The sequence below is a fragment of the Zalophus californianus genome, chromosome 2, assembly GCF_009762305.2.
Source record: "Zalophus californianus isolate mZalCal1 chromosome 2, mZalCal1.pri.v2, whole genome shotgun sequence".
NCBI classification, from domain to species: Eukaryota; Metazoa; Chordata; class Mammalia; order Carnivora; family Otariidae; genus Zalophus; species Zalophus californianus.
This window is the reverse complement of record NC_045596.1, coordinates 117,497-136,454: the sequence shown is the minus strand read 5'-3', so window position 1 is coordinate 136,454 and position 18,958 is coordinate 117,497. Positions and strand designations below refer to the sequence as shown.

General features: G+C 56.5%; 1 protein-coding gene across 2 annotated transcripts in view; it reads right to left on the bottom strand.

The window, feature by feature from the left end:
• Window positions 1-137: 137 nt before the first annotated feature.
• Window positions 138-18,958, bottom strand: part of PDE6B (phosphodiesterase 6B) — a 35,868-nt gene continuing 17,047 nt past the window's right edge. The window contains exons 4-22 of one of the 2 annotated variants that reach the window (XM_027598852.2): window positions 14,555-14,695; window positions 14,389-14,463; window positions 13,051-13,115; window positions 12,154-12,220; window positions 11,924-11,971; window positions 11,031-11,180; window positions 10,631-10,774; window positions 10,016-10,081; window positions 9,471-9,617; window positions 7,879-7,986; window positions 7,439-7,548; window positions 7,150-7,237; window positions 6,682-6,782; window positions 6,346-6,453; window positions 5,732-5,795; window positions 5,322-5,396; window positions 4,074-4,157; window positions 2,683-2,839; window positions 138-1,623 (exon numbers count right to left, since the gene is read on the bottom strand). In XM_027598852.2, the coding sequence (XP_027454653.1) occupies window positions 1,562-1,623; window positions 2,683-2,839; window positions 4,074-4,157; window positions 5,322-5,396; window positions 5,732-5,795; window positions 6,346-6,453; window positions 6,682-6,782; window positions 7,150-7,237; window positions 7,439-7,548; window positions 7,879-7,986; window positions 9,471-9,617; window positions 10,016-10,081; window positions 10,631-10,774; window positions 11,031-11,180; window positions 11,924-11,971; window positions 12,154-12,220; window positions 13,051-13,115; window positions 14,389-14,463; window positions 14,555-14,695 (1,860 nt within the window). In that variant the 3' untranslated portion in view covers window positions 138-1,561. Of the gene's footprint in view, window positions 1,624-2,676; window positions 2,840-4,073; window positions 4,158-5,321; window positions 5,397-5,731; window positions 5,796-6,345; window positions 6,454-6,681; window positions 6,783-7,149; window positions 7,238-7,438; window positions 7,549-7,878; window positions 7,987-9,470; window positions 9,618-10,015; window positions 10,082-10,630; window positions 10,775-11,030; window positions 11,181-11,923; window positions 11,972-12,153; window positions 12,221-13,050; window positions 13,116-14,388; window positions 14,464-14,554; window positions 14,696-18,958 lie in introns of both variants that reach the window. The other variant, XM_027598853.2, reaches the window with a different exon arrangement.

Sequence of the window (18,958 nt, the reverse complement as noted above, 5' to 3'; positions counted from 1 at the left end):
CTGATTGCCGGACCCCAGCTCAGCAGTTGTGCTCTATCCTCCATTTCTGTGGGGTGGGGATGGCGCGTGGGTTTCAGAAGAACTGGGCACCCATCACAGACCCAGGGGGCAGTGCACAGATGGGCCGGGAACACAGAAATTCTGTCACCTGTTCTCTGGGGTGTCCGACTGGGGAGCCCCAAAGGGAGCAGTTTATACCCCACTCAGCCAGCTTGGGTATTGTGGCTGCTGCTTTGTCTTCAGTGAGCCCAGACCCTTGATGGGCAGTGCAAATGCCGGGGACCTGGATCTTCATCCCCCTCTCGGGGGGCGGGGTGAGGAAGGCCCGTGAGCTTTTGGGGATCAGGCTGGGGTGCTGCATAAAGCTCTGTAGTGGGCTTGGGCTCTTGCTGAGCTGACAGCCAGGTTCTGCCCCGCTTGGCTGAGCTCTTCCAGCCTCTGAGGCCTAGTGTTGGAATGGTGCCGTTTCCCAGCCCTAAGTCTTGAGCAAATTTCCCTGAGCCCAAGTTTTGTTGATAAAATGAATTCATTTGCAGATGTGAGGGGGAAGATGAGAAGCAGCGGATAAGCACTTTAAACCCTTGGTTTTAGTTCAGGTGAAGGTTGCATGAGCCCAGCTCGGTTCCTTCAGGTTGGCTGGTGCAGAGTCCCTTGGGAGGATGGCCTGGCCCTGATCATGGCCTGTCACCAGGTGTCCCCGCTGAGATGCAAACTGCCTCTTTCCTGTGACTGGATGGCTGTGGGGGGTGGGTCCTCCCTCCCCATTCTCCCCTCACCACCTGCTCCGGAGCTCTGGAGCTCCAGAGCTCTGGAGGCGGGCTTGAGTGGCATCTGAACTGGCCTTTCCACAACCAGCCCAATCAGGCAGCTGAGGTGTTTGCTGTGGGGTTGTGTGCAGTGTTGGGAACAAATGATTTGGAGCTCTACCAGATAATGAGTACCTGTTTCACGTGTGAGCCTTGTGTTTGGGTCCGGCTGTGCTGGTGCACAAACACTAAGGGCTTGGGCAGACCCCAGCCGTGGCAGTGTGCTCCCCTGACCCCCATGCGGAGGGCTGCTACATGTGTTTTTGCTCAGGTCTCTCCTGGCCTTGACCTTTGTGGCAGAATTTTCCCATGGGCCCTACATGATGTGCCCTCCACCATAATTTCTGCTGTATTAAAGAAAAGGGCAACTTGTTTTCTTTTTTTTTTATTCTGAATTTCTGGTCATATCTCCTCCTAACCAGACAGGCAACAGCATCTCTGTATCTCATCTACCCAAATACACGTGATACGTGTGCAGGTGGGTTTCAGCCAGTGCTTTCCGACTCGCAGTTCACAGACCCTTTCCAAACATCTCTGTGGTATTGCTGTGTACCCAAAAGATGGATGAGTGTAAAGTACGGTAAACTGTGTATTCATAGTTGACTTTAGTTTATAAAAACATAAATCTTAAAAAAATTTCAAAACATCCAAAATTGTCTTCATTTTCTTGGGCTTCTTAAGCTCCTGTAGCAAGCAGTTAGAGGTGGAGTCCCAGCGGGTGAACAGACGGGCGCCATCAGAACACACGGACCGGCTCACAGGATGCAGCAGGTCGAAGACTTGGGTGCGGGGTCACCGTTGCAAATCTCTGTGCCCACTGCAAGAGAGAGAAGATGGTGAGAGGGCTGTGCACCGGCCCCGCCCCTTCTGCCCAGCGGCCTCGACCAGCCCCGTGGGAGGAAGGGCAGAGCGTGGGGCCTGTGGTCAGCCTAAGCCGATTAGCCAGGGCTCAGCCTTTCTTACCTTGTCCTTGTGACACTTTTAGTTCTGGCCCCCACAAACCCAGAACCGTCTGGACATCGGTTTCCTCCCCACAGCAGGAAATAGCAACAGAAGTCCCAGGGCTGAGGTGGCCACGCGCGGGCAAGTACCATGGCAACAACATCAGGGATTCCACGTGGGGGTGTGCCGACCCCTCAGGATGCGGCCACGTGAGCCACAGTCCCACAGCAGGACACGGGGGTGGGGGCTGAGCAGGTAAACCAAGGTTGTGACACAGTACAGGGAAAGGTGTCATGTACGCTTGACTCAGCTCACTTAATTTCTTTTTTTAGGTCTTCTGTTTTTGTTTTGTTTTTGTTAAGATTTTATTCATTTATTTGAGAGAGTGAGCACGTGCGCACAAGCAGGGCGAGGGCCTGAGGGAGAAGCAGGCTCCCTGCTGAGTGCAGAGCCCACTGTGGAGCTCGACCCAGGACCCCGAGATCATGACCTGAGCTGGAGTCAGATGGGCGTCCTTAGGTCTTCTGTTTGGTTTCTGAGGGTAGATGGAAGTGGAGATTTTCCTAAGTTAATTAGGAGAAAACTGCTGCCTGGTGGTGGGAGAAAGAGCTGCTGAGAGTTCCCCATGTTTCCTCCCTTTATCAAGGAAGTAACATTCAAATAGTTACTTGGTTAGAGAAAATGAGAGTCTGGCGAGGAACAAGGAGATCCTGCAGTCCGGGCTGTTGCCTGCGCTGTGCCCACAGGCCCGATGCCTCTGCAGGGAGGAACCCAGCTCATCAGCCCTAGCGCCTCTGCCACCGGCCTGTCCGCCAGACTCGGCTCTGGTTTAGCCTCCGTGCCTTCGCATACTTCCGCGCGGGGACTAACCACGTGCCCGCCCTTCGCACACTTCCCCATACACGGGGACTAACCACGTGCCCGCAGCCCACACCTTTCTTGGCTGTTGTCTTGTCTTCCTGTTGCTGCTTCTGCTCCTCCAGGGCCTTGACTTTGGCTTCATACTCGTCAGCCAGGGCCTTCCACTCCTTCCTGTTGTTCTGCAGTCGGTCGAACATGGGCAGGATCTCTTCATGGAAACGGGAAAACTCCTGGACCGGGAAGACAGGGAATCAAGAAGTCGGGCCACACTCCTGACTGTTCCTCGGCAGCTGGGGCAGGTGGCCTCCCCACATCCTGGCCCTTGCTGGCACCAGCCTGTCCCCCCCACACCCTGCCCCGCTCTCAAGAGGAGAACCTGGGGGGGGGGTCCTGTCTGAGGGAGAAGGGAAGGCCACTGAGATGTCACTTTCCCAGCAAAGCCCAGGAAACGGAGAAGAGAGGGTGGGGAGGGCACAGATGGTCTTAGTGGGGCGAGGACCCCAAGAATGGAGTAGAAAATATCAATGGCAGAAGGGGAGTCCCTTGGCAGAGGGGGTGGGAAGACTTGGGCAGACACGCCGGCCTTGCAGCCCCTTCTCTGGTCTCTTGTACGTACGTCACACATACATACACCCACAAACACACACGTGAGCCCTGGAGTGTGTGGATGGGCTTGGGGAAGAGGCAGTGAGAGGGGAGTGCTGTGGTGGGGCTGCGACCTGTGAGCTTCAGGACTGGGCTGTCCATCCCGGTCCCGCCTCCCTTCTCAGCACTTACAGCCCCACTGAGGGGGCAGCAAAGGGCGTTGGGGTTCCAGTAAGGGGAAGCCCAGGCACCGTGGCGGTCAAGGTGGGGAGTGGGACTGGTCCAGTCGGGGGTAACTTTACTCAGAAGCAGACAACCTCCTCCTCACAGCCCCCAGGACGGGATGGAGTGGAGCCCATGGGCATCACTCGGGAGGGGCTCTGCAGTCAGACCCCCCGACACGCTCCCTGAACGGTCCTCTGGGCTATGATGTCACAGCACACGCATCCTCGGCACAGTGTTCCCTGGTCTCTCATGTGCAACATGTGTTTGCTGGGTGAGGCATTCCCGGCTGTGACGGGTGGACCCATCCCTGTCCTCCTGGGTTCACAGGCACTGAACAAAGGCACCTGCAGATAAACTGCAGGCCACGAGCGGGGGTGCCCTAGATGGGGTTTGGGGAAGGGACATGTGAGGTGAGACCTCATGGTGAGTGGGAGGACCTCCCAGAGGGTGGAGACCTGTGGGGAAGCATGACGAGCTTCTGAGGAACTGGTTAGGGGAAGGTGGGAAGGGACTCCTTGGGGTGACACTGAGGATTTCAGATTTTAAGTACAAGGATGAGATGGGGGCTATGGCAGGCCAGGCCATTGGGTGAACCCACACCAGCAACCCCCTTCCTCCTGTGAGCCTAGCCAGGCCCCGCACCACCCTGCTCACCTTGTACACGAATGTGCACACAAAGTCGATGAAGCCAACCTGTAGTTTGGGGAGCTCCGCTGCCTTGTTCCGGTCCATCATTGGCTTGTGGGGGGAGCAGAGATACCTCCTCTGAGCCCGCAGGACTCACTCAGCCCCACCCAGCTCAGATGAACATGTCCACAGAGACACAGATGAAGCAGTGTCCATGGGATGAAGGTGGAGCCTCTGGTCTTGGGGCTTAGCCTGCCTTGATAGATGCTGGCCCTTGAAAGGGGGCAGCCAGGATGCCCCTCCCCGCTCCGAGCCATCTGGTAGTTCCAGGGCTGAGTCCACCATGAGGCTCCCTAGTTTCAGGTCCCCTGAGCCCCTTCCTCCCACATCCTTGGGAGCTCTCCATGGTGCTAACTCAAGACCTGGCGTGAGAGCCCTGTGGGGGCAAACTCCAGACGCCCTTGGAGGGGCTATCCTTGGTGTCCACATACAGTCCAGACCCCCTGAGCTGCTCCTCGCAGGTTTATCCTTCATAGCTACCCACTGTCTGGAGCTCCACGTAGCAACGGTGAGCCATGCAGGAACTAGAGGCCTGCCCTGTCCCCAAGGGACCTGGCTGGTTGGTCAGGACACCCTTCCCTGCAGGCTGTCACTGGCCCCAAAGCCTTCTCCACTCTGTGATCAGGCAGCTATCCACTGACTGGAGTTGACTTGTAAAACAAACCCCCTTTCCATCCCTTCCACCTGCTGTTAGACATGCTCTGCTGTCCTTGTCCGCTTGGATCCTATGCAGGTGCCGTGGTGGTCCAGCAGCACATCCCTGGCCCCACATTGCTGGCCCGAAGATCTCAGCATCTTCCACCTATCATGGTGGGGGCCCCTGGACTCCAGCCGCTGGCCCTCTCTGGCACCGTACTCTCCCCACTTGAAGGCCTTCCTGGAGCAGCTTGCAGCCTGGCTGAGGTTCACTGTGGAGCTGCCTGGGCCGTGGAGGCCCCAGATGATGGGCCACAGCCTGCCTCGGCCACTTTTGACAATGACTTTCCGTTTCAGCATGGGCCTCACAGCTTTATCCAAACCCTGTTTTTTTCTACAACTTTACCCAGATCCCGAGCCACCTAAATTTACGCTCAGCTCATGTCACATGACCTATCCCACAAAGTGAGACTGAGGTCCTGGGACCCCAAATCCCCAGGGGCCCTATGTTTGTACCAAGCGAAGCTGAGGTTCCCAAGAACCACACTAGGGGTAGAAGATTCTGGAAGTAACACTCACAATGGGCTGCTGATCCAGAACTGTCCTTTCCAAGTCACCTTGTTCCCAGAACTCAGCTGCCACCAGCAAAGCAACCTGGCGGGGGGGGGGGGGGAGGTGGACATAAAAGGCAGTCATCCTGTGGAGTTCAGCGTTTGGTCAGAAGTTGACAAAGGAGGCTCCTGCCAGGAGCCTCTGTGCCCTCAGTCTCTGCCCCCAGACCCTCTGGGACCCCTACTCTTCAGGCTGGGCCTGATGCACAGTGAGCACAATGGTGCTTTCCAATGTGGCGGCCGTGAGCCCAGCCCCAGAGCAGGGGGCAGCTCTCAGTACTACTTGCAAATGAAGGTTCTGTCCCCCCTTCTCAGGCTTCCCCTAGAGGCAATCTCAAGAGGCAATGACAAGAGGTGGGGGTCTGCATAGCTTCTGACCTTGCTCTGGACTTCCCAGGGCTTGGTGATGGCGGACAGGTCACAGGCAGTCATCATCATTGCCCTGCAGGCAGATGAAGCTCAAGGCGTGCCCAAGCTGGCCTCCCTCCCTCCCCTCCCCCTCCCCCTCTGGGCACCCCTTCCAGTAGTAGACCTCTCATTTACACACCCATTCCAACCCACCACTCATACATGACCTCCCTCTCCCCCTTGCTGCCACAAACTAAAACCAAGTCTTTATTGGGCAGCTCCAAGTGCCCATGATTTACACATTTTTCCTTGTTGGACCTCTGGGACAGCCCTGGAGGAGAACCATAGTTCTGAATCTCCATTTTGGAGATGTATCAGTGAAGGTTCATGAATAAGTAAATTATTGCCAAATCCACAAACTAAGGAAATGGGCTCTCTGACCCCAAATCCTGTACTGTCTCCCCTGAAAATGAGGAGCAAGTAAGATGGAGCATTTATTGTGATGATTTATCAAAGCCGTTTAGAGATGAGCTGTTCTTGTTGTGGCTCATTCGGGGGCCTGGGGTCTCCTCGTTTGGTGGGGGGAGTTGAGGATTAACCAGCACAGAGATGGTTCCTGACGCCCCCACCCCATCATAGCTCACATGACTATCTCCTTCCGCGTTGTCTCCAGGGACAGGTACTCCACCCAGCTCTTCTTGTCCTCATAGTTCTTAGACTCATCCACAATCTTCTGGAACATTGTCCTCTTCCTGAACCCCAGGAACAAAGAGAGAGAGTCGACCCCCACCCTCTAACCCCATGCAGGACACCCCTCCTCCTTGATCCTAACCCCACCCACGTTCTAGGAGAGAAACCGAGGCAAAGAGCTCAGGCCCTGTGGGGCCGCTGGGCTGGCAAGGGTCTTCTAGGAGCCCCAGGTCCCTACCCCACCCCCCAGCCAGGCTCCCGTCCTGCCTCCCCACGGGGCGGCCACCCACTTGAAGTAGAGCGCCAGGTCTGTGGCAATGATGGCTATGTCCATGAGATGGATCACGTGCTCGTGCTGTCGCCGGTTCAGGTTCTGGTAGATGTTCAGGGACTGCGGGAAGGGTTAGGTTCCCAGTCTGTCCCTGCCCCCTCCCAGGATCTGTCTGTCTGACCCTGGCACGTTGCTGGCCTGCTCCTACCGGCAGGTGGCAGGTCGTGGGCACCAGACCCAGCTGGCCTTGCACGCCCTCCCCACCACTGCCTGACCCCTGAGCCCACCCCACCCCACGGTGGGTGCATTTCCAAGTTCAAATCCAACCCATCGCCGCTGACCCTCCCTCCAGCCCCCGCGGGGCCTGGCTCGCTGGTCAGAACGCCCTGTGGCATCCTCAGCGCCTGGCCGGGGGAGGGCCAGTGGTGCAGGCGATGGTCAGTCAGAAATACGGAGAAATACCCAGAGTGAGGAATGGGACACGAACCTCCTCGGAGAGCAGGAACTTCCCGAACTCTAGGTGATGCCGTTCCAAAATTGAGGAACCATGGAGCTTGGCTAAGGGATTCTGGGATCTGTTACAGAGGTTTTATTAAAATCACAGTTTGGCCAGAAGCCCCCAGAGAGGCTGGTTGTGGCTCCTGGGCCCCCTGAACTTCCCTCCTCGCCAGGGACGGGGCACTCCCACCCTCAGTGAGCTCTAGGCAGGCCCCTCCCTGGGCCGCTGTGACAAAGTCTCCCACAGAGCGAGCCGGGCGCCCAGCTGTGTTGCCTACTTCATCTGGTACAGGTTGTTGGTGCCACGGTGGTCGATGTCGTGGCACAGGCCGGCGGTCACCATGGCGAAGGCCTCCAGGTCTGTGTAGTAGCTCTTCAGCTTCCCCGTCTGAGGACACGGGCACCTACAGCTGCCAACACCCTCCTCCTCCCTCCCTGCCCTGCTCCACGGCGCAGGCAAGCAGGGTGGGGGAGGGATCTGGGCCTCGCCCTGCCGCCCCTCCCCAGCCCAGGTGCCCTCCATTACTCCCGGGCTGGGGGTGTGCCAGTCCCAGGCGGATGCATATCCTTGACTCCTCTGCCCTTGAAGGCCCCCACCTCCCACGCAGAGGAGCCCCGCAACCCCAAGCTCCGGGAGGGCCTTCACAAGCCTGACCAGATAGCAGGTGGGGGGGGGTGGTTAGGGCGGCATCTGTCACGTCCCTGCTGGGACACGCACCATGAGTAGCGTGAACATGGTCTGGGCCACATTGAAGCCATGGCGCCAGTTGTGGTAGGTGATTCTCCGGTACCCTTTGCTCACGGAAAACAGAAACCGCACCAGGACCTGAGGGGAGTCGGGAGAAACACGGGCTCTGAGCACCAAACATGCTAATAGTTTGGTGTGAAAGCCCTGCTCACTCCCGTACGCGAGGGCCCCATGACCCTTCCTGTCCCAGCGATTCACTGCTGGCCCCTGACCACCCTCCTGGGTGGGAGGTACCTTGCTTGACACCTGCGGGGTGGACGAGGGGCGGCCTGATGGGGCCAGGGTCAAAGCTAAGAACAGCTCCAGCATTCATGGGGTCTCCAACCTATTGCCCAGCCCAAAATTGGGAGGAGGACCCCAGGCAAGGGGTATGGGATGTTTTAGAAGAAAAGGTCTGTTTTAGGCAAGGGTGTTTGAATGGGGCACAATGTGTGGGCACTTGGCATGGACGATGGAGAAATAAAATGTTGGCTAAGGGTCCAGAGATCGAGGGGCAGGCCCCAGGGGTGTGAGCCTTTTCTAGCAGGGCAGTCTTTCTGGACAACAGGATGTGTGCCAAAGGAGCATCTTACTCCTTCCACTGTGACTTTTAGTGCCAGAAAATGATTCTGAAATTTTAAAAAATTCTATTAATCATTTGTCTACTTTTTTCTTTTGTGTTTTCCTTTAGTATTTAGTAAAATTTCTTTTGAAAATGCCAGCGTGCTGCACCTGTTCTCAGGGGGGCACGAGGAAGCATGCTTTCCTCACTTGCATGGTGGGGAAGCAGATGCTCCCTGAAGGGTGAAGGTGAAGACAGCACAACAGCCAGAGAACTATGGGAAAGCAGCAGGGCTCAGGGCAGAGCTGGAAGGGCCACCCCTCCTCCCTGGGATGACCTCTGCGGGGCTCTCTGCATTCAAACCAAGAGGATGCCCTTTGCTTTCTGCACATCTCATGGGCTCCTATATCCTCTCCACGCCACGCCAAAACCCCACTAGGGCCCAATGGTGCACTTGATCAACTTGTCTGGAACAACCATTTACCAAATGTTCTATCCATCATTCTACCCATCGATACATTCAGTCATTTATTCTAGGCACAGTTGCTGTGTGTATTCTGTAATGAACATGGCTGTCCCCAAACTTTGTGTAGGACCTAGGACCTCTGACCACATCTCTCCCACCTCTTGGGGGATTTGGGACCGCCCCAACCATGTCCGAATTCTACCTCCCAGTGATCTGGGACCCTTCACCACGGCCCCCCACCCCCTGGTGGATCTGGGACGCTTCACCATGGCCCCCCACCTCTCAGTGGATCTGGGACCCTTCACCATGGCCCACCACCTCCCAGTGGATCGGGGACACTTCGCCATGGTCCCCCACCCTCTAGTGGATCTGGGACCCTTCGCCATGGTCCCCCACCCTCTAGTGGATCTGGGACCCTTCACCACAACCCCGTATCTCCTGGTGGATCTGAGACCCCTGACCATTCCCCACCTCCCAGTAGATCTGGGACTGTTCACCACGGTCCCCCACCCGCTAGTGGATCTGGGACCCTTCACCACGGCCTCCCACCCCCACCTCCTGAGGGATCTGGAACTTTCGGACCACGCCCAGCTCGTAGTACATCTGGATGCCGCATTTGACCAGCTCCAGCTCTGTGCACTCCAGATCAGAGAAGTGGAACTCATAGATGTCGAACTTGGTGGGCCCTGGCAACACTTCCTTCTGTGGGAGGGATTGTGGAGCTGAGGGAGGCGGGCTTTTCTCTTCCCTTCCCAGGATCCTTTGTCCAGCCTCAGATGTCCCAGGAGTGTGTTGACATCTGTCCTTCCAGTGGCTCTGGACTGTGGCTGGCCACTCACATGCCCTGTGGCTCAGCCCCCACCCATGGCCCCACCACAAGAACAGAGGTATTGTCAGGGAGACAGGTGCAAAGACACGCACATAAAGAGATCACACACACACACGCACACATACACACACGCACACGGACCCAGGCACAGGGCTACGCAGACAGCAGCAAACATCAGACGACATGCTCAGGTCTCCTAGGAATGAGGAAGTCTCCCCCGACCCTCAGGCCCCTCCAGTCTCCACCTGAGGGGTGGGAGTCAGATTCTGACCAAGATTGTCCCCAGCTCATCCTCCTCACAGTCAGCAGGCTCCTTCCCCAGGCGTTCCCTTGTTGGCTACGAGAGAAGAGAGATGTGTTGAGACAGAGTGAATGTCAGCTACACCCCTCGTGAGTGCGGGACAGGGTGACGGCGTTACCCACAGCCCTCGTGAGTGCGGGACAGGGTGACGGCGTTACCCACAGCCCTCGTGAGTGCGGGACAGGGTGACGGCGTTACCCACAGCCCTCGTGAGGGCGGGACAGGGTGACATCTGACACGAGACAGCAGTTGCCTCTGGAAGCCCCAGCTGGAGCTTCTAGCTTCCGGGAGAAGTGATAGTGGCTACCATTTCCTGTGTGTCCCTCCCTGCCTCTCTGGCACTGTTCTAAGTTGTCCACAGGGACAACTGGTGGAGTCCTCACACAGCCTGACCCGGAGGGCTCTGATCGCTCCCTGCTTGCAGCTGACCCTGCTCGCGGCTGAGGACACAGGGGAAGTACTGCCCCTGGCCGTGCAGAGCATGTGGAACTGCAGGATTGGCTCGGCTCTCCGACCACAGGATATGCCCTGACTGCGGGGTCACCCTGCCTCCCCACTGGGACCAGGGCATGACAGGAGTGGTACCAGGATCAGCTGGATTTCGTCCTTGTCACATCTCACGTGGTACAGAACCATGTCTTGGGCGATGTCCTTGCGGTTCTCCAGCTTGTTCATCTTGTCGTAGGTATCTGTGTTCAGCACCGACCAGCCCAGGAACTGAGTGAGGGACTGCAGACAGACCAGTAGCGTCATCACCCTGACAGCACCTGCTGTGCACCAGGCCCTGTGTCCTGGCGTGTGGAGGGCCGCCCCAGGGCACTGAGTGCTTTTAAGGGGTCTCCAGGAATGACCCCTCACGGCTCCCCCTTGCCCCCATGCTGGGTCGAGTGCTAAAGCAGATGATAGGAAGGGACTCCACATAGGTGTGTCCCATGCCATCACACAGGTGTCGCCTCCAAGAGCCGCACCTGTGACAGGTGTTTACCTCCATGAGGACTTCATCCTGCTCATCAAAAGGCTTCCCGTCTTTCCTGTTGTAGAATGTTGCAACCCCCACGATCTCTTCCTTTTTGTTGACAATGGGCATGGAGAGGACATTCTTGATGATCCACCCCGAGTCGTCCAGAGGCTCTTCCTGCAGGGAAAGGCATCCAGAGATGCCCACTACTCTGGGTCTGGCTCTGGCCCAGGCTTGTCACCCAGCAAGCACGAATCTCATTTCTTCTGCCCTCCAACTGTGGTGACTGGGTCACTCTTCCTGTCTGCTCACTACCCCCATGCATGAGAGCTCTCTGTCCATGGGTTTGTGTTGTGACTTCTCCCGCTAGCCGAAGCTGAGCCTATATGCCCACCAGGGTGGTTTTATGGTGTGAGTTCTGCGGTCACACAGGATCCCTCTCTTAGAAGGCTCCCACGCTCGATTGAATCTTTGCCTCCATGCTCTTAATGTTCTTAATAGTTGTTGAATTATTGTATTCCATTCTGCTGGGCCCCACAGATTATGCAGCTGTTTCCATTTCACATTCCACTGACACTTGGCCAGTAAAATGTGGACAGTGGCCAGTTCCTGGAAGAGCTGTAGAGACCAGGGCCAGTTTCATTGGCCCACTGGACTCTCAGTCTCCTCCAGAAAAAAGCCTGCTCTGGTCACACGTCCCCAGAGGAGGAGCAAGGAGCAGACCTGAAAAGCTCGTTGTGGCCTGGCCCCGCCCCACCAGCCACAGACCTGTGCCCGGAAGTGCGTGTTTGCTGCTGTTAGCCCCTGAGATTTTGAGGTTGTTTCTCAAGGAGCGAAAACGAATTCAGTCCATCATTTCTGAGCCACAATATCTTCTTCCCTAAGTACAACACACTTTCTGTTAATGAATGGATAGATACCTGAAATTTGAACATTTCGTCGGCGGGGGCATTCATAATGTTACAGATCTGAAAGAGGATCAGGAAAAATTCACCTGAAGCAGCCCAACGTACGATATGATTCTAAAAAAGACTACCCAGCCCGATGAGCTCTAAGTAGGTGAAGCAGGGCATCTGGGAGCTGGCAGAGGTGCGCAGACCGGCAGGAAGGGCCGGGGCACCAGGCAAGGGCAGGGCCTCAGCAGACTCACAAAGCCACTTTCTGCCACGTAGGTTGGAAGGCCACTGGCCAGGGCCCAGTGATCAGCTGGGGGTGTGCTGGGGAAGAGAACACAGGGTCAGATGGTGGATGGGTTGTTCGATGTATGTGTGTAGATTTTGGCTCAGTGTGTGTGTTAATGTTTATTCCCTTTCCTGAGCTCTGGGTGGGGCGGGAAGGCTAGCAGGTAGTGGACTCAGGGAGAGTAGGAGGAGGCCAGGGGTGAGGTTTGGGGGTGTCTGTGCTGTTTTATCCTTCCTCTGCCTATGCTGAGGCCCCTCACTCTTTATGAGACCCCTCCCTCACTGGGGGCCCCACTCTTCAATCCAGCCCCTGGAGCTCAGTGCCAGTCACCTGTCCTGCAGGCCTAACACCTGGATCCTAGTCACTTGGTGGAACCTGCAGGGTGGGGTTCTGACAGCCTTATAGGGCCTGGGGTCACATGGCCATTCAGCTATAGAGTGAGGAATGGCCAACACCTGTCCCTAGTCTCTCTAGTTTGGAGCCCTGCCCTTCCCTCAGCCCAGCTGTGCTTCCACTGGGGTGGACATCCCCTTCTACCTGCCCTATGGGGTGTGCCTTCTGGGGGCTCCACCTGCCTGGGTGTCTGGGTGAGCTAAGATGAGACCCTGAGGGGCTCAAAGGTCAGTTACTGTTGACAGGTCCACCTGGATAGCTCACCTGGGCCTCTGGAAGTCCACTCTGGACATCCATGGTGCCTCCCTCCCCATCCCGTTCTGCCTCGTCCTACAGCATAGGGAGCACCACCGTGTGAGGGGCCATGCCAGAGGCTGCTGATCCATTGTGATAAATCCCCAAAGCCAGCCCAGCACGGGTCTGAGGGTGCTCTGCCCTCAGGTGATGCTTATCCTAAAACCCTGGCACTTACGGGATGACCTTGATATCTTCCTTGCCATGTAGGATATAGTCGATGACTTTGTAGAAGACGATTTCCTGTGAAATGGACCACAGCAGTTGTGAGGGGCTCCCTGGGCCAGCTCCCCAGTGGGAACCTCCCTGAGGGTGAGAGGAGCTCCCAGGTGTCCGACCCAGACATGGACGTGCACACAGAGCGTACACCACACCCACGTGGTTACGCACAGCCTCACGTGCACACATGGAGGTGCACACAGAGCGTACACCACACCCACGTGGTTATGCACAGCCTCACGTGCACACATGGAGGTGCACACAGACCGTACACCACACCCACGTGGTTACGCACAGCCTCACGTGCACACATGGAGGTGCACACAGAGCGTACGCCACACCCACGTGGTTATGCACAGCCTCACGTGCACACATGGAGGTGCACACAGAGCATACGCCACACCCACGTGGTTACGCACAGCCTCACGTGCACACATGGACGTGCACACAGAGCATACACCACACCCACGTAGTTACACACAACCTCACATGCACTTAATGTACACACATGCAGACCATCACTGACACTCCAGGGACACACATTACACGTTTGGTTTACACTTGTCCTCATTCCATCTGTGTCCCACTCAAGCCCACACACAAACTGGGCCCCATACTCCACATGTATGCACACCCAGGCCAGTACACACACACACACACACACACACACACACACACACACAACTGTGACAAGTCATGGTCACAGCCAAGCCATGAGCAGGGACTTGGCACACAACCCTGTGAAGAAGGCCCAGTTATCACCCCCTTGTGACCAGTGGGGAGACTGAAGCATGGCTGGGCTGGGTAGTGTGTACCAGACTGGATGTACAATAAGTGGCAGAGATATCTGCCCATGCTCCCATGTACTTGTCACTCTGCCTTTCTCATACACATGCACACAGGTGTGCACACACACTGCACACGCACGTATACATGGTCCCACAGGGGAGATGCTACAGGGATTTAAGGGTGGGGCAGCAGAAGGACAGGTGCTGGTCGTTCCCACTGGGCTGATGAACCTCATCAGGAGACCTGCACCTGCCCCCACCCGGCCCCAGAGCATGGGCTGGAGTCAGGGGAGACAGCAGACAAGCACTCAGAGCCTGCCCTCCAGAGCAGACAGGTAGCCAGCCCGCCCACAACCGTCTGTCCCCACCGCCCCACACCCTTCCCATAGCTCTCCCTCTCCCACTCTCAGTCAGGCTGGGACAGGCCCCTTCCCACCCTGGAGTTGGAGTTGGAGCCAGGGAAACCGAGGTATGTGGGCTGGGCCTGTCCCCCCTCCACCATGACTCACACGGCCATCGGGTGTGCGTGGGCCTGAGTACGGTTGGGCTTCTCCCATTAGCACAGGCCACACGTCAAAGAATTCCTGAGCAGAGAAGAGAAGGGACAGAGTCAGTGAGTCAACACAGGAGCAGGACGAGGCTGGCCAGGAGGCCCGTGGAGCACTGAGGCCTCACCTTCTCCTTGGTCATGTCCAGGAGGCCCACCGAATACCGGTCACAGTTCAGATAGGCCCGCACGGTGTAGAAGGCCTTGTGGAACTGCCTCTCGATGTCTGTCAGTTCCTCAAACACCTTGTTAGCTGACCACAGCAGCACCTGTTGGAGGGGGGTGCAGCTGTGAGCCTGTGGCTACACACACACACACACACACACACACACACACACACCTGGGTGACCACAGTAGTACCCGGGGTCACACCTGTGAGCCTGTGGCCACCCCTCCCCCCCCCACACACCTGCGTGACCACAGCAGCACCTGGGGGGGGAACATATAGGAGCCTGTGGCCATCCGTTCCCTTCCACACACCTGGGTAATCACAACAGCACCTGGGGGGGACACCTGTGAGCCTGTGGCCATCCCCCCCCACACACACCTGTGTGACCACAGTAGCACCTGGGGTCATACCTGTGAGCCTGTGACCACACACACACACACATACACACCTGTGTGACCACAGCAGCACCTGGGGGGGGAATACCTGTGAACCTGTGGCCATCCCTCCCTCCCACACACCTGGGTAATCACAGCAGCACCTGGGGGGGACACCTGTGAGCCTGTGGCCATCCCTCCCCACCACACACCTGTGTGACCACAGCAACACCTGGGGGGGAACACCTGTGAGCCTGTGGCCATCCCTCCTTCCCACACACCTGGGTAATCACAGCAGCACCTGGGGGGGGAAACACCTGTGAGCCTGTGGCCACCCCCTCCCCCACACACACCTGTGTGACCACAGCAGCACCTGGGGGGGGGACACCTATGAGCCTATGGCCACCTCTCCCCCACACACAGGTGGGTGACCACAGCAGCACCTGGGGGGGGACAACTGTGAGCCTGTGGCCATCCCTCCCTCCCACACACCAGGGTAATCACAGCAGTACCTGGGGGGGGACACCTGTGAGCCTGTGGCCACCCCCCACACACACCTGTGTGACCACAGTAGCACCTGGGGTCACACCTTTGAGCCTATGGCGACACACACACCTGTGTGACCACAGCAGCACCTGGGGGGCACACCTGTAAACCTGTGCCCATACCCCCCACACACACCTATGTGACACCCAGCACACATGTGCACATCATCTGACCACAGAGCTCCAGAGGACGCTGGTTGATGGTGCCCCTCCCAACAGCATTTCCACAGAGTGTCATCACCCGCGGTTTCATCCAAGCACATGATTACCTGCTCCTTGACCCAGGTGCCCTGAAACCTATTGGAAGGTAAATCCTCCAAGCTTTGGCCACATCATTGCCACCTACTGTCTGGTGTTGGCCTCAGGCTGGGTTATTGAGTGAAAGTGAATGCATTAAAATTTAAAGGCAAAACTGACCAATCTGCCTTCCTTAATAAGCCTTGAGAAGCTGGGTTTTGAGAGCATGAATTCAGCACATTTTGGATGCCACAAAATGAGTTGAGACTGATAGTTCAATGACATGCTCCATGAAGCCTTGGCCAGGCCCTCCCCAGGTCATCGACCCACAACTGAACCCCAAGCTGCTGTCCAGGATCACTGGCCAGGGTCAGATGAACTCCGTGAGGCTCTCCCCTCACTTGCCTGGGTCGAGTTTCTCGGTTTCCTTAGCCACTGCCCAAAGACAGGTGCCTCTAGGCTGCCCCACTCAACACCTCACGTATCTTCTGGCCTGTAATAAGTGTTGCCTGGTGCCAAGCCTTCCCAGCCACCATGATTCTTCCTTGCATGGCTCCCCTCCTGCCAGCCCTTCTCAGGCCCTCTGCAGCTCCCCACCTTTTGCTCTGGAGACCCCACTTGCCCTGGAGTGCTCTCACCAGGAGGCAGCTTAACCCTAATGCTCTCCATTAGTGCACAAGGCTCATGGAGACCTCTTCCCACCCACCACTCTCCATTGGTGGAGGAGACTTTCCTGGTGGCCTGGCCCTGCCCCCTCTGCCCATCGCTTTCCAAGGAACTCCCATGTGCCCTTAGCACTCACTCTGACTGACTACAGGGCCTTTGTATAAGCTCTGTCCTCAGTCTTCATAGCACTCATTCCAGGGCTTCCTCATCTTTGAGTCTCAGCCTAAAGTCATCTTTGGGAGGCCTGTCCTGAGCACCTGCCAAACCTGGTCATTACAACACCTTTTCATTCTGACCTCATGGAGGCACAATCTCATTGTCTCCCCGCTCCACCACACGAAGCCAGAAGGTCCATGGCTAGCACAGTACCTCGCACCTGAGCACCTCGAACCTGTGTGTTTGTTGATTGCATGGAAGGCTGTGAGGTTCGAAGTTCTAAGGCAGACTGTCTGAATTCCACGTCCTGGTGCCAAATGCTACCTGGACGTCGGCATAGGCATAGCAGGGGAGGGCAGGACTCTGTGTCACTCATGCACTGCACTGTGTCTCCTTCACCTTTGAGCGGCTGGCTTAGCACCCCAGTTCTCCATGGCTAATGGCTTGGATATAGAACTCTTCACCCTTTTCCTCCACACCAGTGAGTAAGGGTGCTGATCTGCTTCTCCTCAGCTCTGTGACCTTAGGAAGGTCTGCCAACTTCCAGACCTCTGTCTCCCCACCTGTAAAATGGGGATAATGATGTTTTCCCCTCAGGATGCTGGGAGGAAGAATGGTCGAACAGGAGTCAGGCTCTCAGAAGAGTGCCTGGCTCTTAGGAGTCCATGTGTGAGTGTGAGCGTGTGTGTAAGTGTGTATATGAGTGTGTTAATCATCCATGTGTCTAGCCCACAGATACTCCCTGAGTGCCCTCTGTGTACAGAGCCCTGGTTAGGACTGAAACACACACCAGAGAGGTAAGAATGGGGGGAAGCCAGGGCTCAGAGATGTCTAGGACAGCTGGAGATCTCGTGGTCCTGCTGGAGTGCAGGGAGGGGGTGTGTGTCTGGGCGGCACATCTAATTTTTGAGCTACCTGAATACTTTGGTGCCCAAAGCCTGTTCCCCAGGAGGGAGACAATGGGGAGGGGAAGGCCATGTAACCTCACAGCACATTGCCTAAGGGAGACTCTCCCTGACTCCCCACCTTGTCCCATCCCTCCCTACTGGCAGAGCGCCTCCTGTCACACCCTGCCCCTCCCCTGCTCCCATCAGACCAGGAACTAGTCATCACGTGCTGGTCTGTGCTTTGAAGCGGGTTCTCGTATGGCTGAGGAAACAGGGGCTCAGGCACCTCACCAAGGGCCTCTGCCCTTCCTCTCTCTTCCTGTTTCTTTTTTAGCTTTCTGAGTTGAGTCTAGCACACAGAAAGCAAGTGAGGTGGGACACAGCTGGATGAAATTTCATGTCAGCACACACCTGTGTAGTCAGAATTTAGAGCACCTGGTCAGTACAGCACCTCCCCGTCCCTGCCAGCCTCTTCTGAGCTCCAGCCCTGGAGTGTTCTGGAACTTCATCTAGCTGTCTTCATGCAGGGCCTGTCCTGTGTCACTCTGGGCTGGTTCTTCCTGAATCTCCAGTGGTTTGGGCCTCCTGGACACCCTCTCAACCACTGCCTCGATCCCAACCTGGGAGCTTCTGAACCTGCTCCTGCTCATCACGTTCCCAGGACAGCCTCTCTCTGCCCCAGCTTCCAGACCAAGGAGGGCCCGGACCCTGGCTGACACCCTCCATGTTGCCTGCTAGAGATTAGCAGGCCAGAACCCTCAGGGAGCCGCCATAAGGGCCAGTGGATGGGCCTCAGACTTTCTTTCTTTCTTTCTTTTTTTTTTTTTTTTAAAGATTTTATTTATTTATTTGACAGAAAGCAAGACAGCACAAGCACGGGGAGAGGCAGAGGGAGAAGCAGACTTCCCGCTGAACAGGGAGCCCGATGTGGGGTTTGATCCCAGGACCCCGGGACCATGACCTGAGCCGAAGGCAGATGCTTAACCATCTGAGCCACCCAGGCGCCCCTCCTTTTTTTTTTTTTTAAAGCAGACTCCACACCCAGTGTGGAGCCCAATGAGGGGCTTGAACTCACGACGCTGTGATTAAGACCTGAGCTGAAATCAAGAGTGTGCCACCCAGGCACTCCAGGCCTCAGACTTTTTCTTTTCTTTTTTTTTTTTTAAAGATTTTATTTATTTATTTATTTGAGAGAGCGAGAATGAGCGAGAGAGAGAGCGCGCGCACATGAGAGGGGGGAGGGTCAGAGGGAGAAGCAGACTCCCCGCTGAGCAGGGAGCCCGACGTGGGACTCGATCCCGGGACTCCGGGATCATGACCTGAGCCGAAGGCAGTCGCTTAACCGACTGAGCCACCCAGGTGCCCAGGCCTCAGACTTTAAAGACAAGTTAGAAACTCAGATTCTTAAGTGAAATCTCGTCTTTAAAATATAGGAAACTTGTTGAGTCAGACTAGGGCCTTGTGTGGCTCACCAAAGGACTCTGTCTTTCCCCTGTCC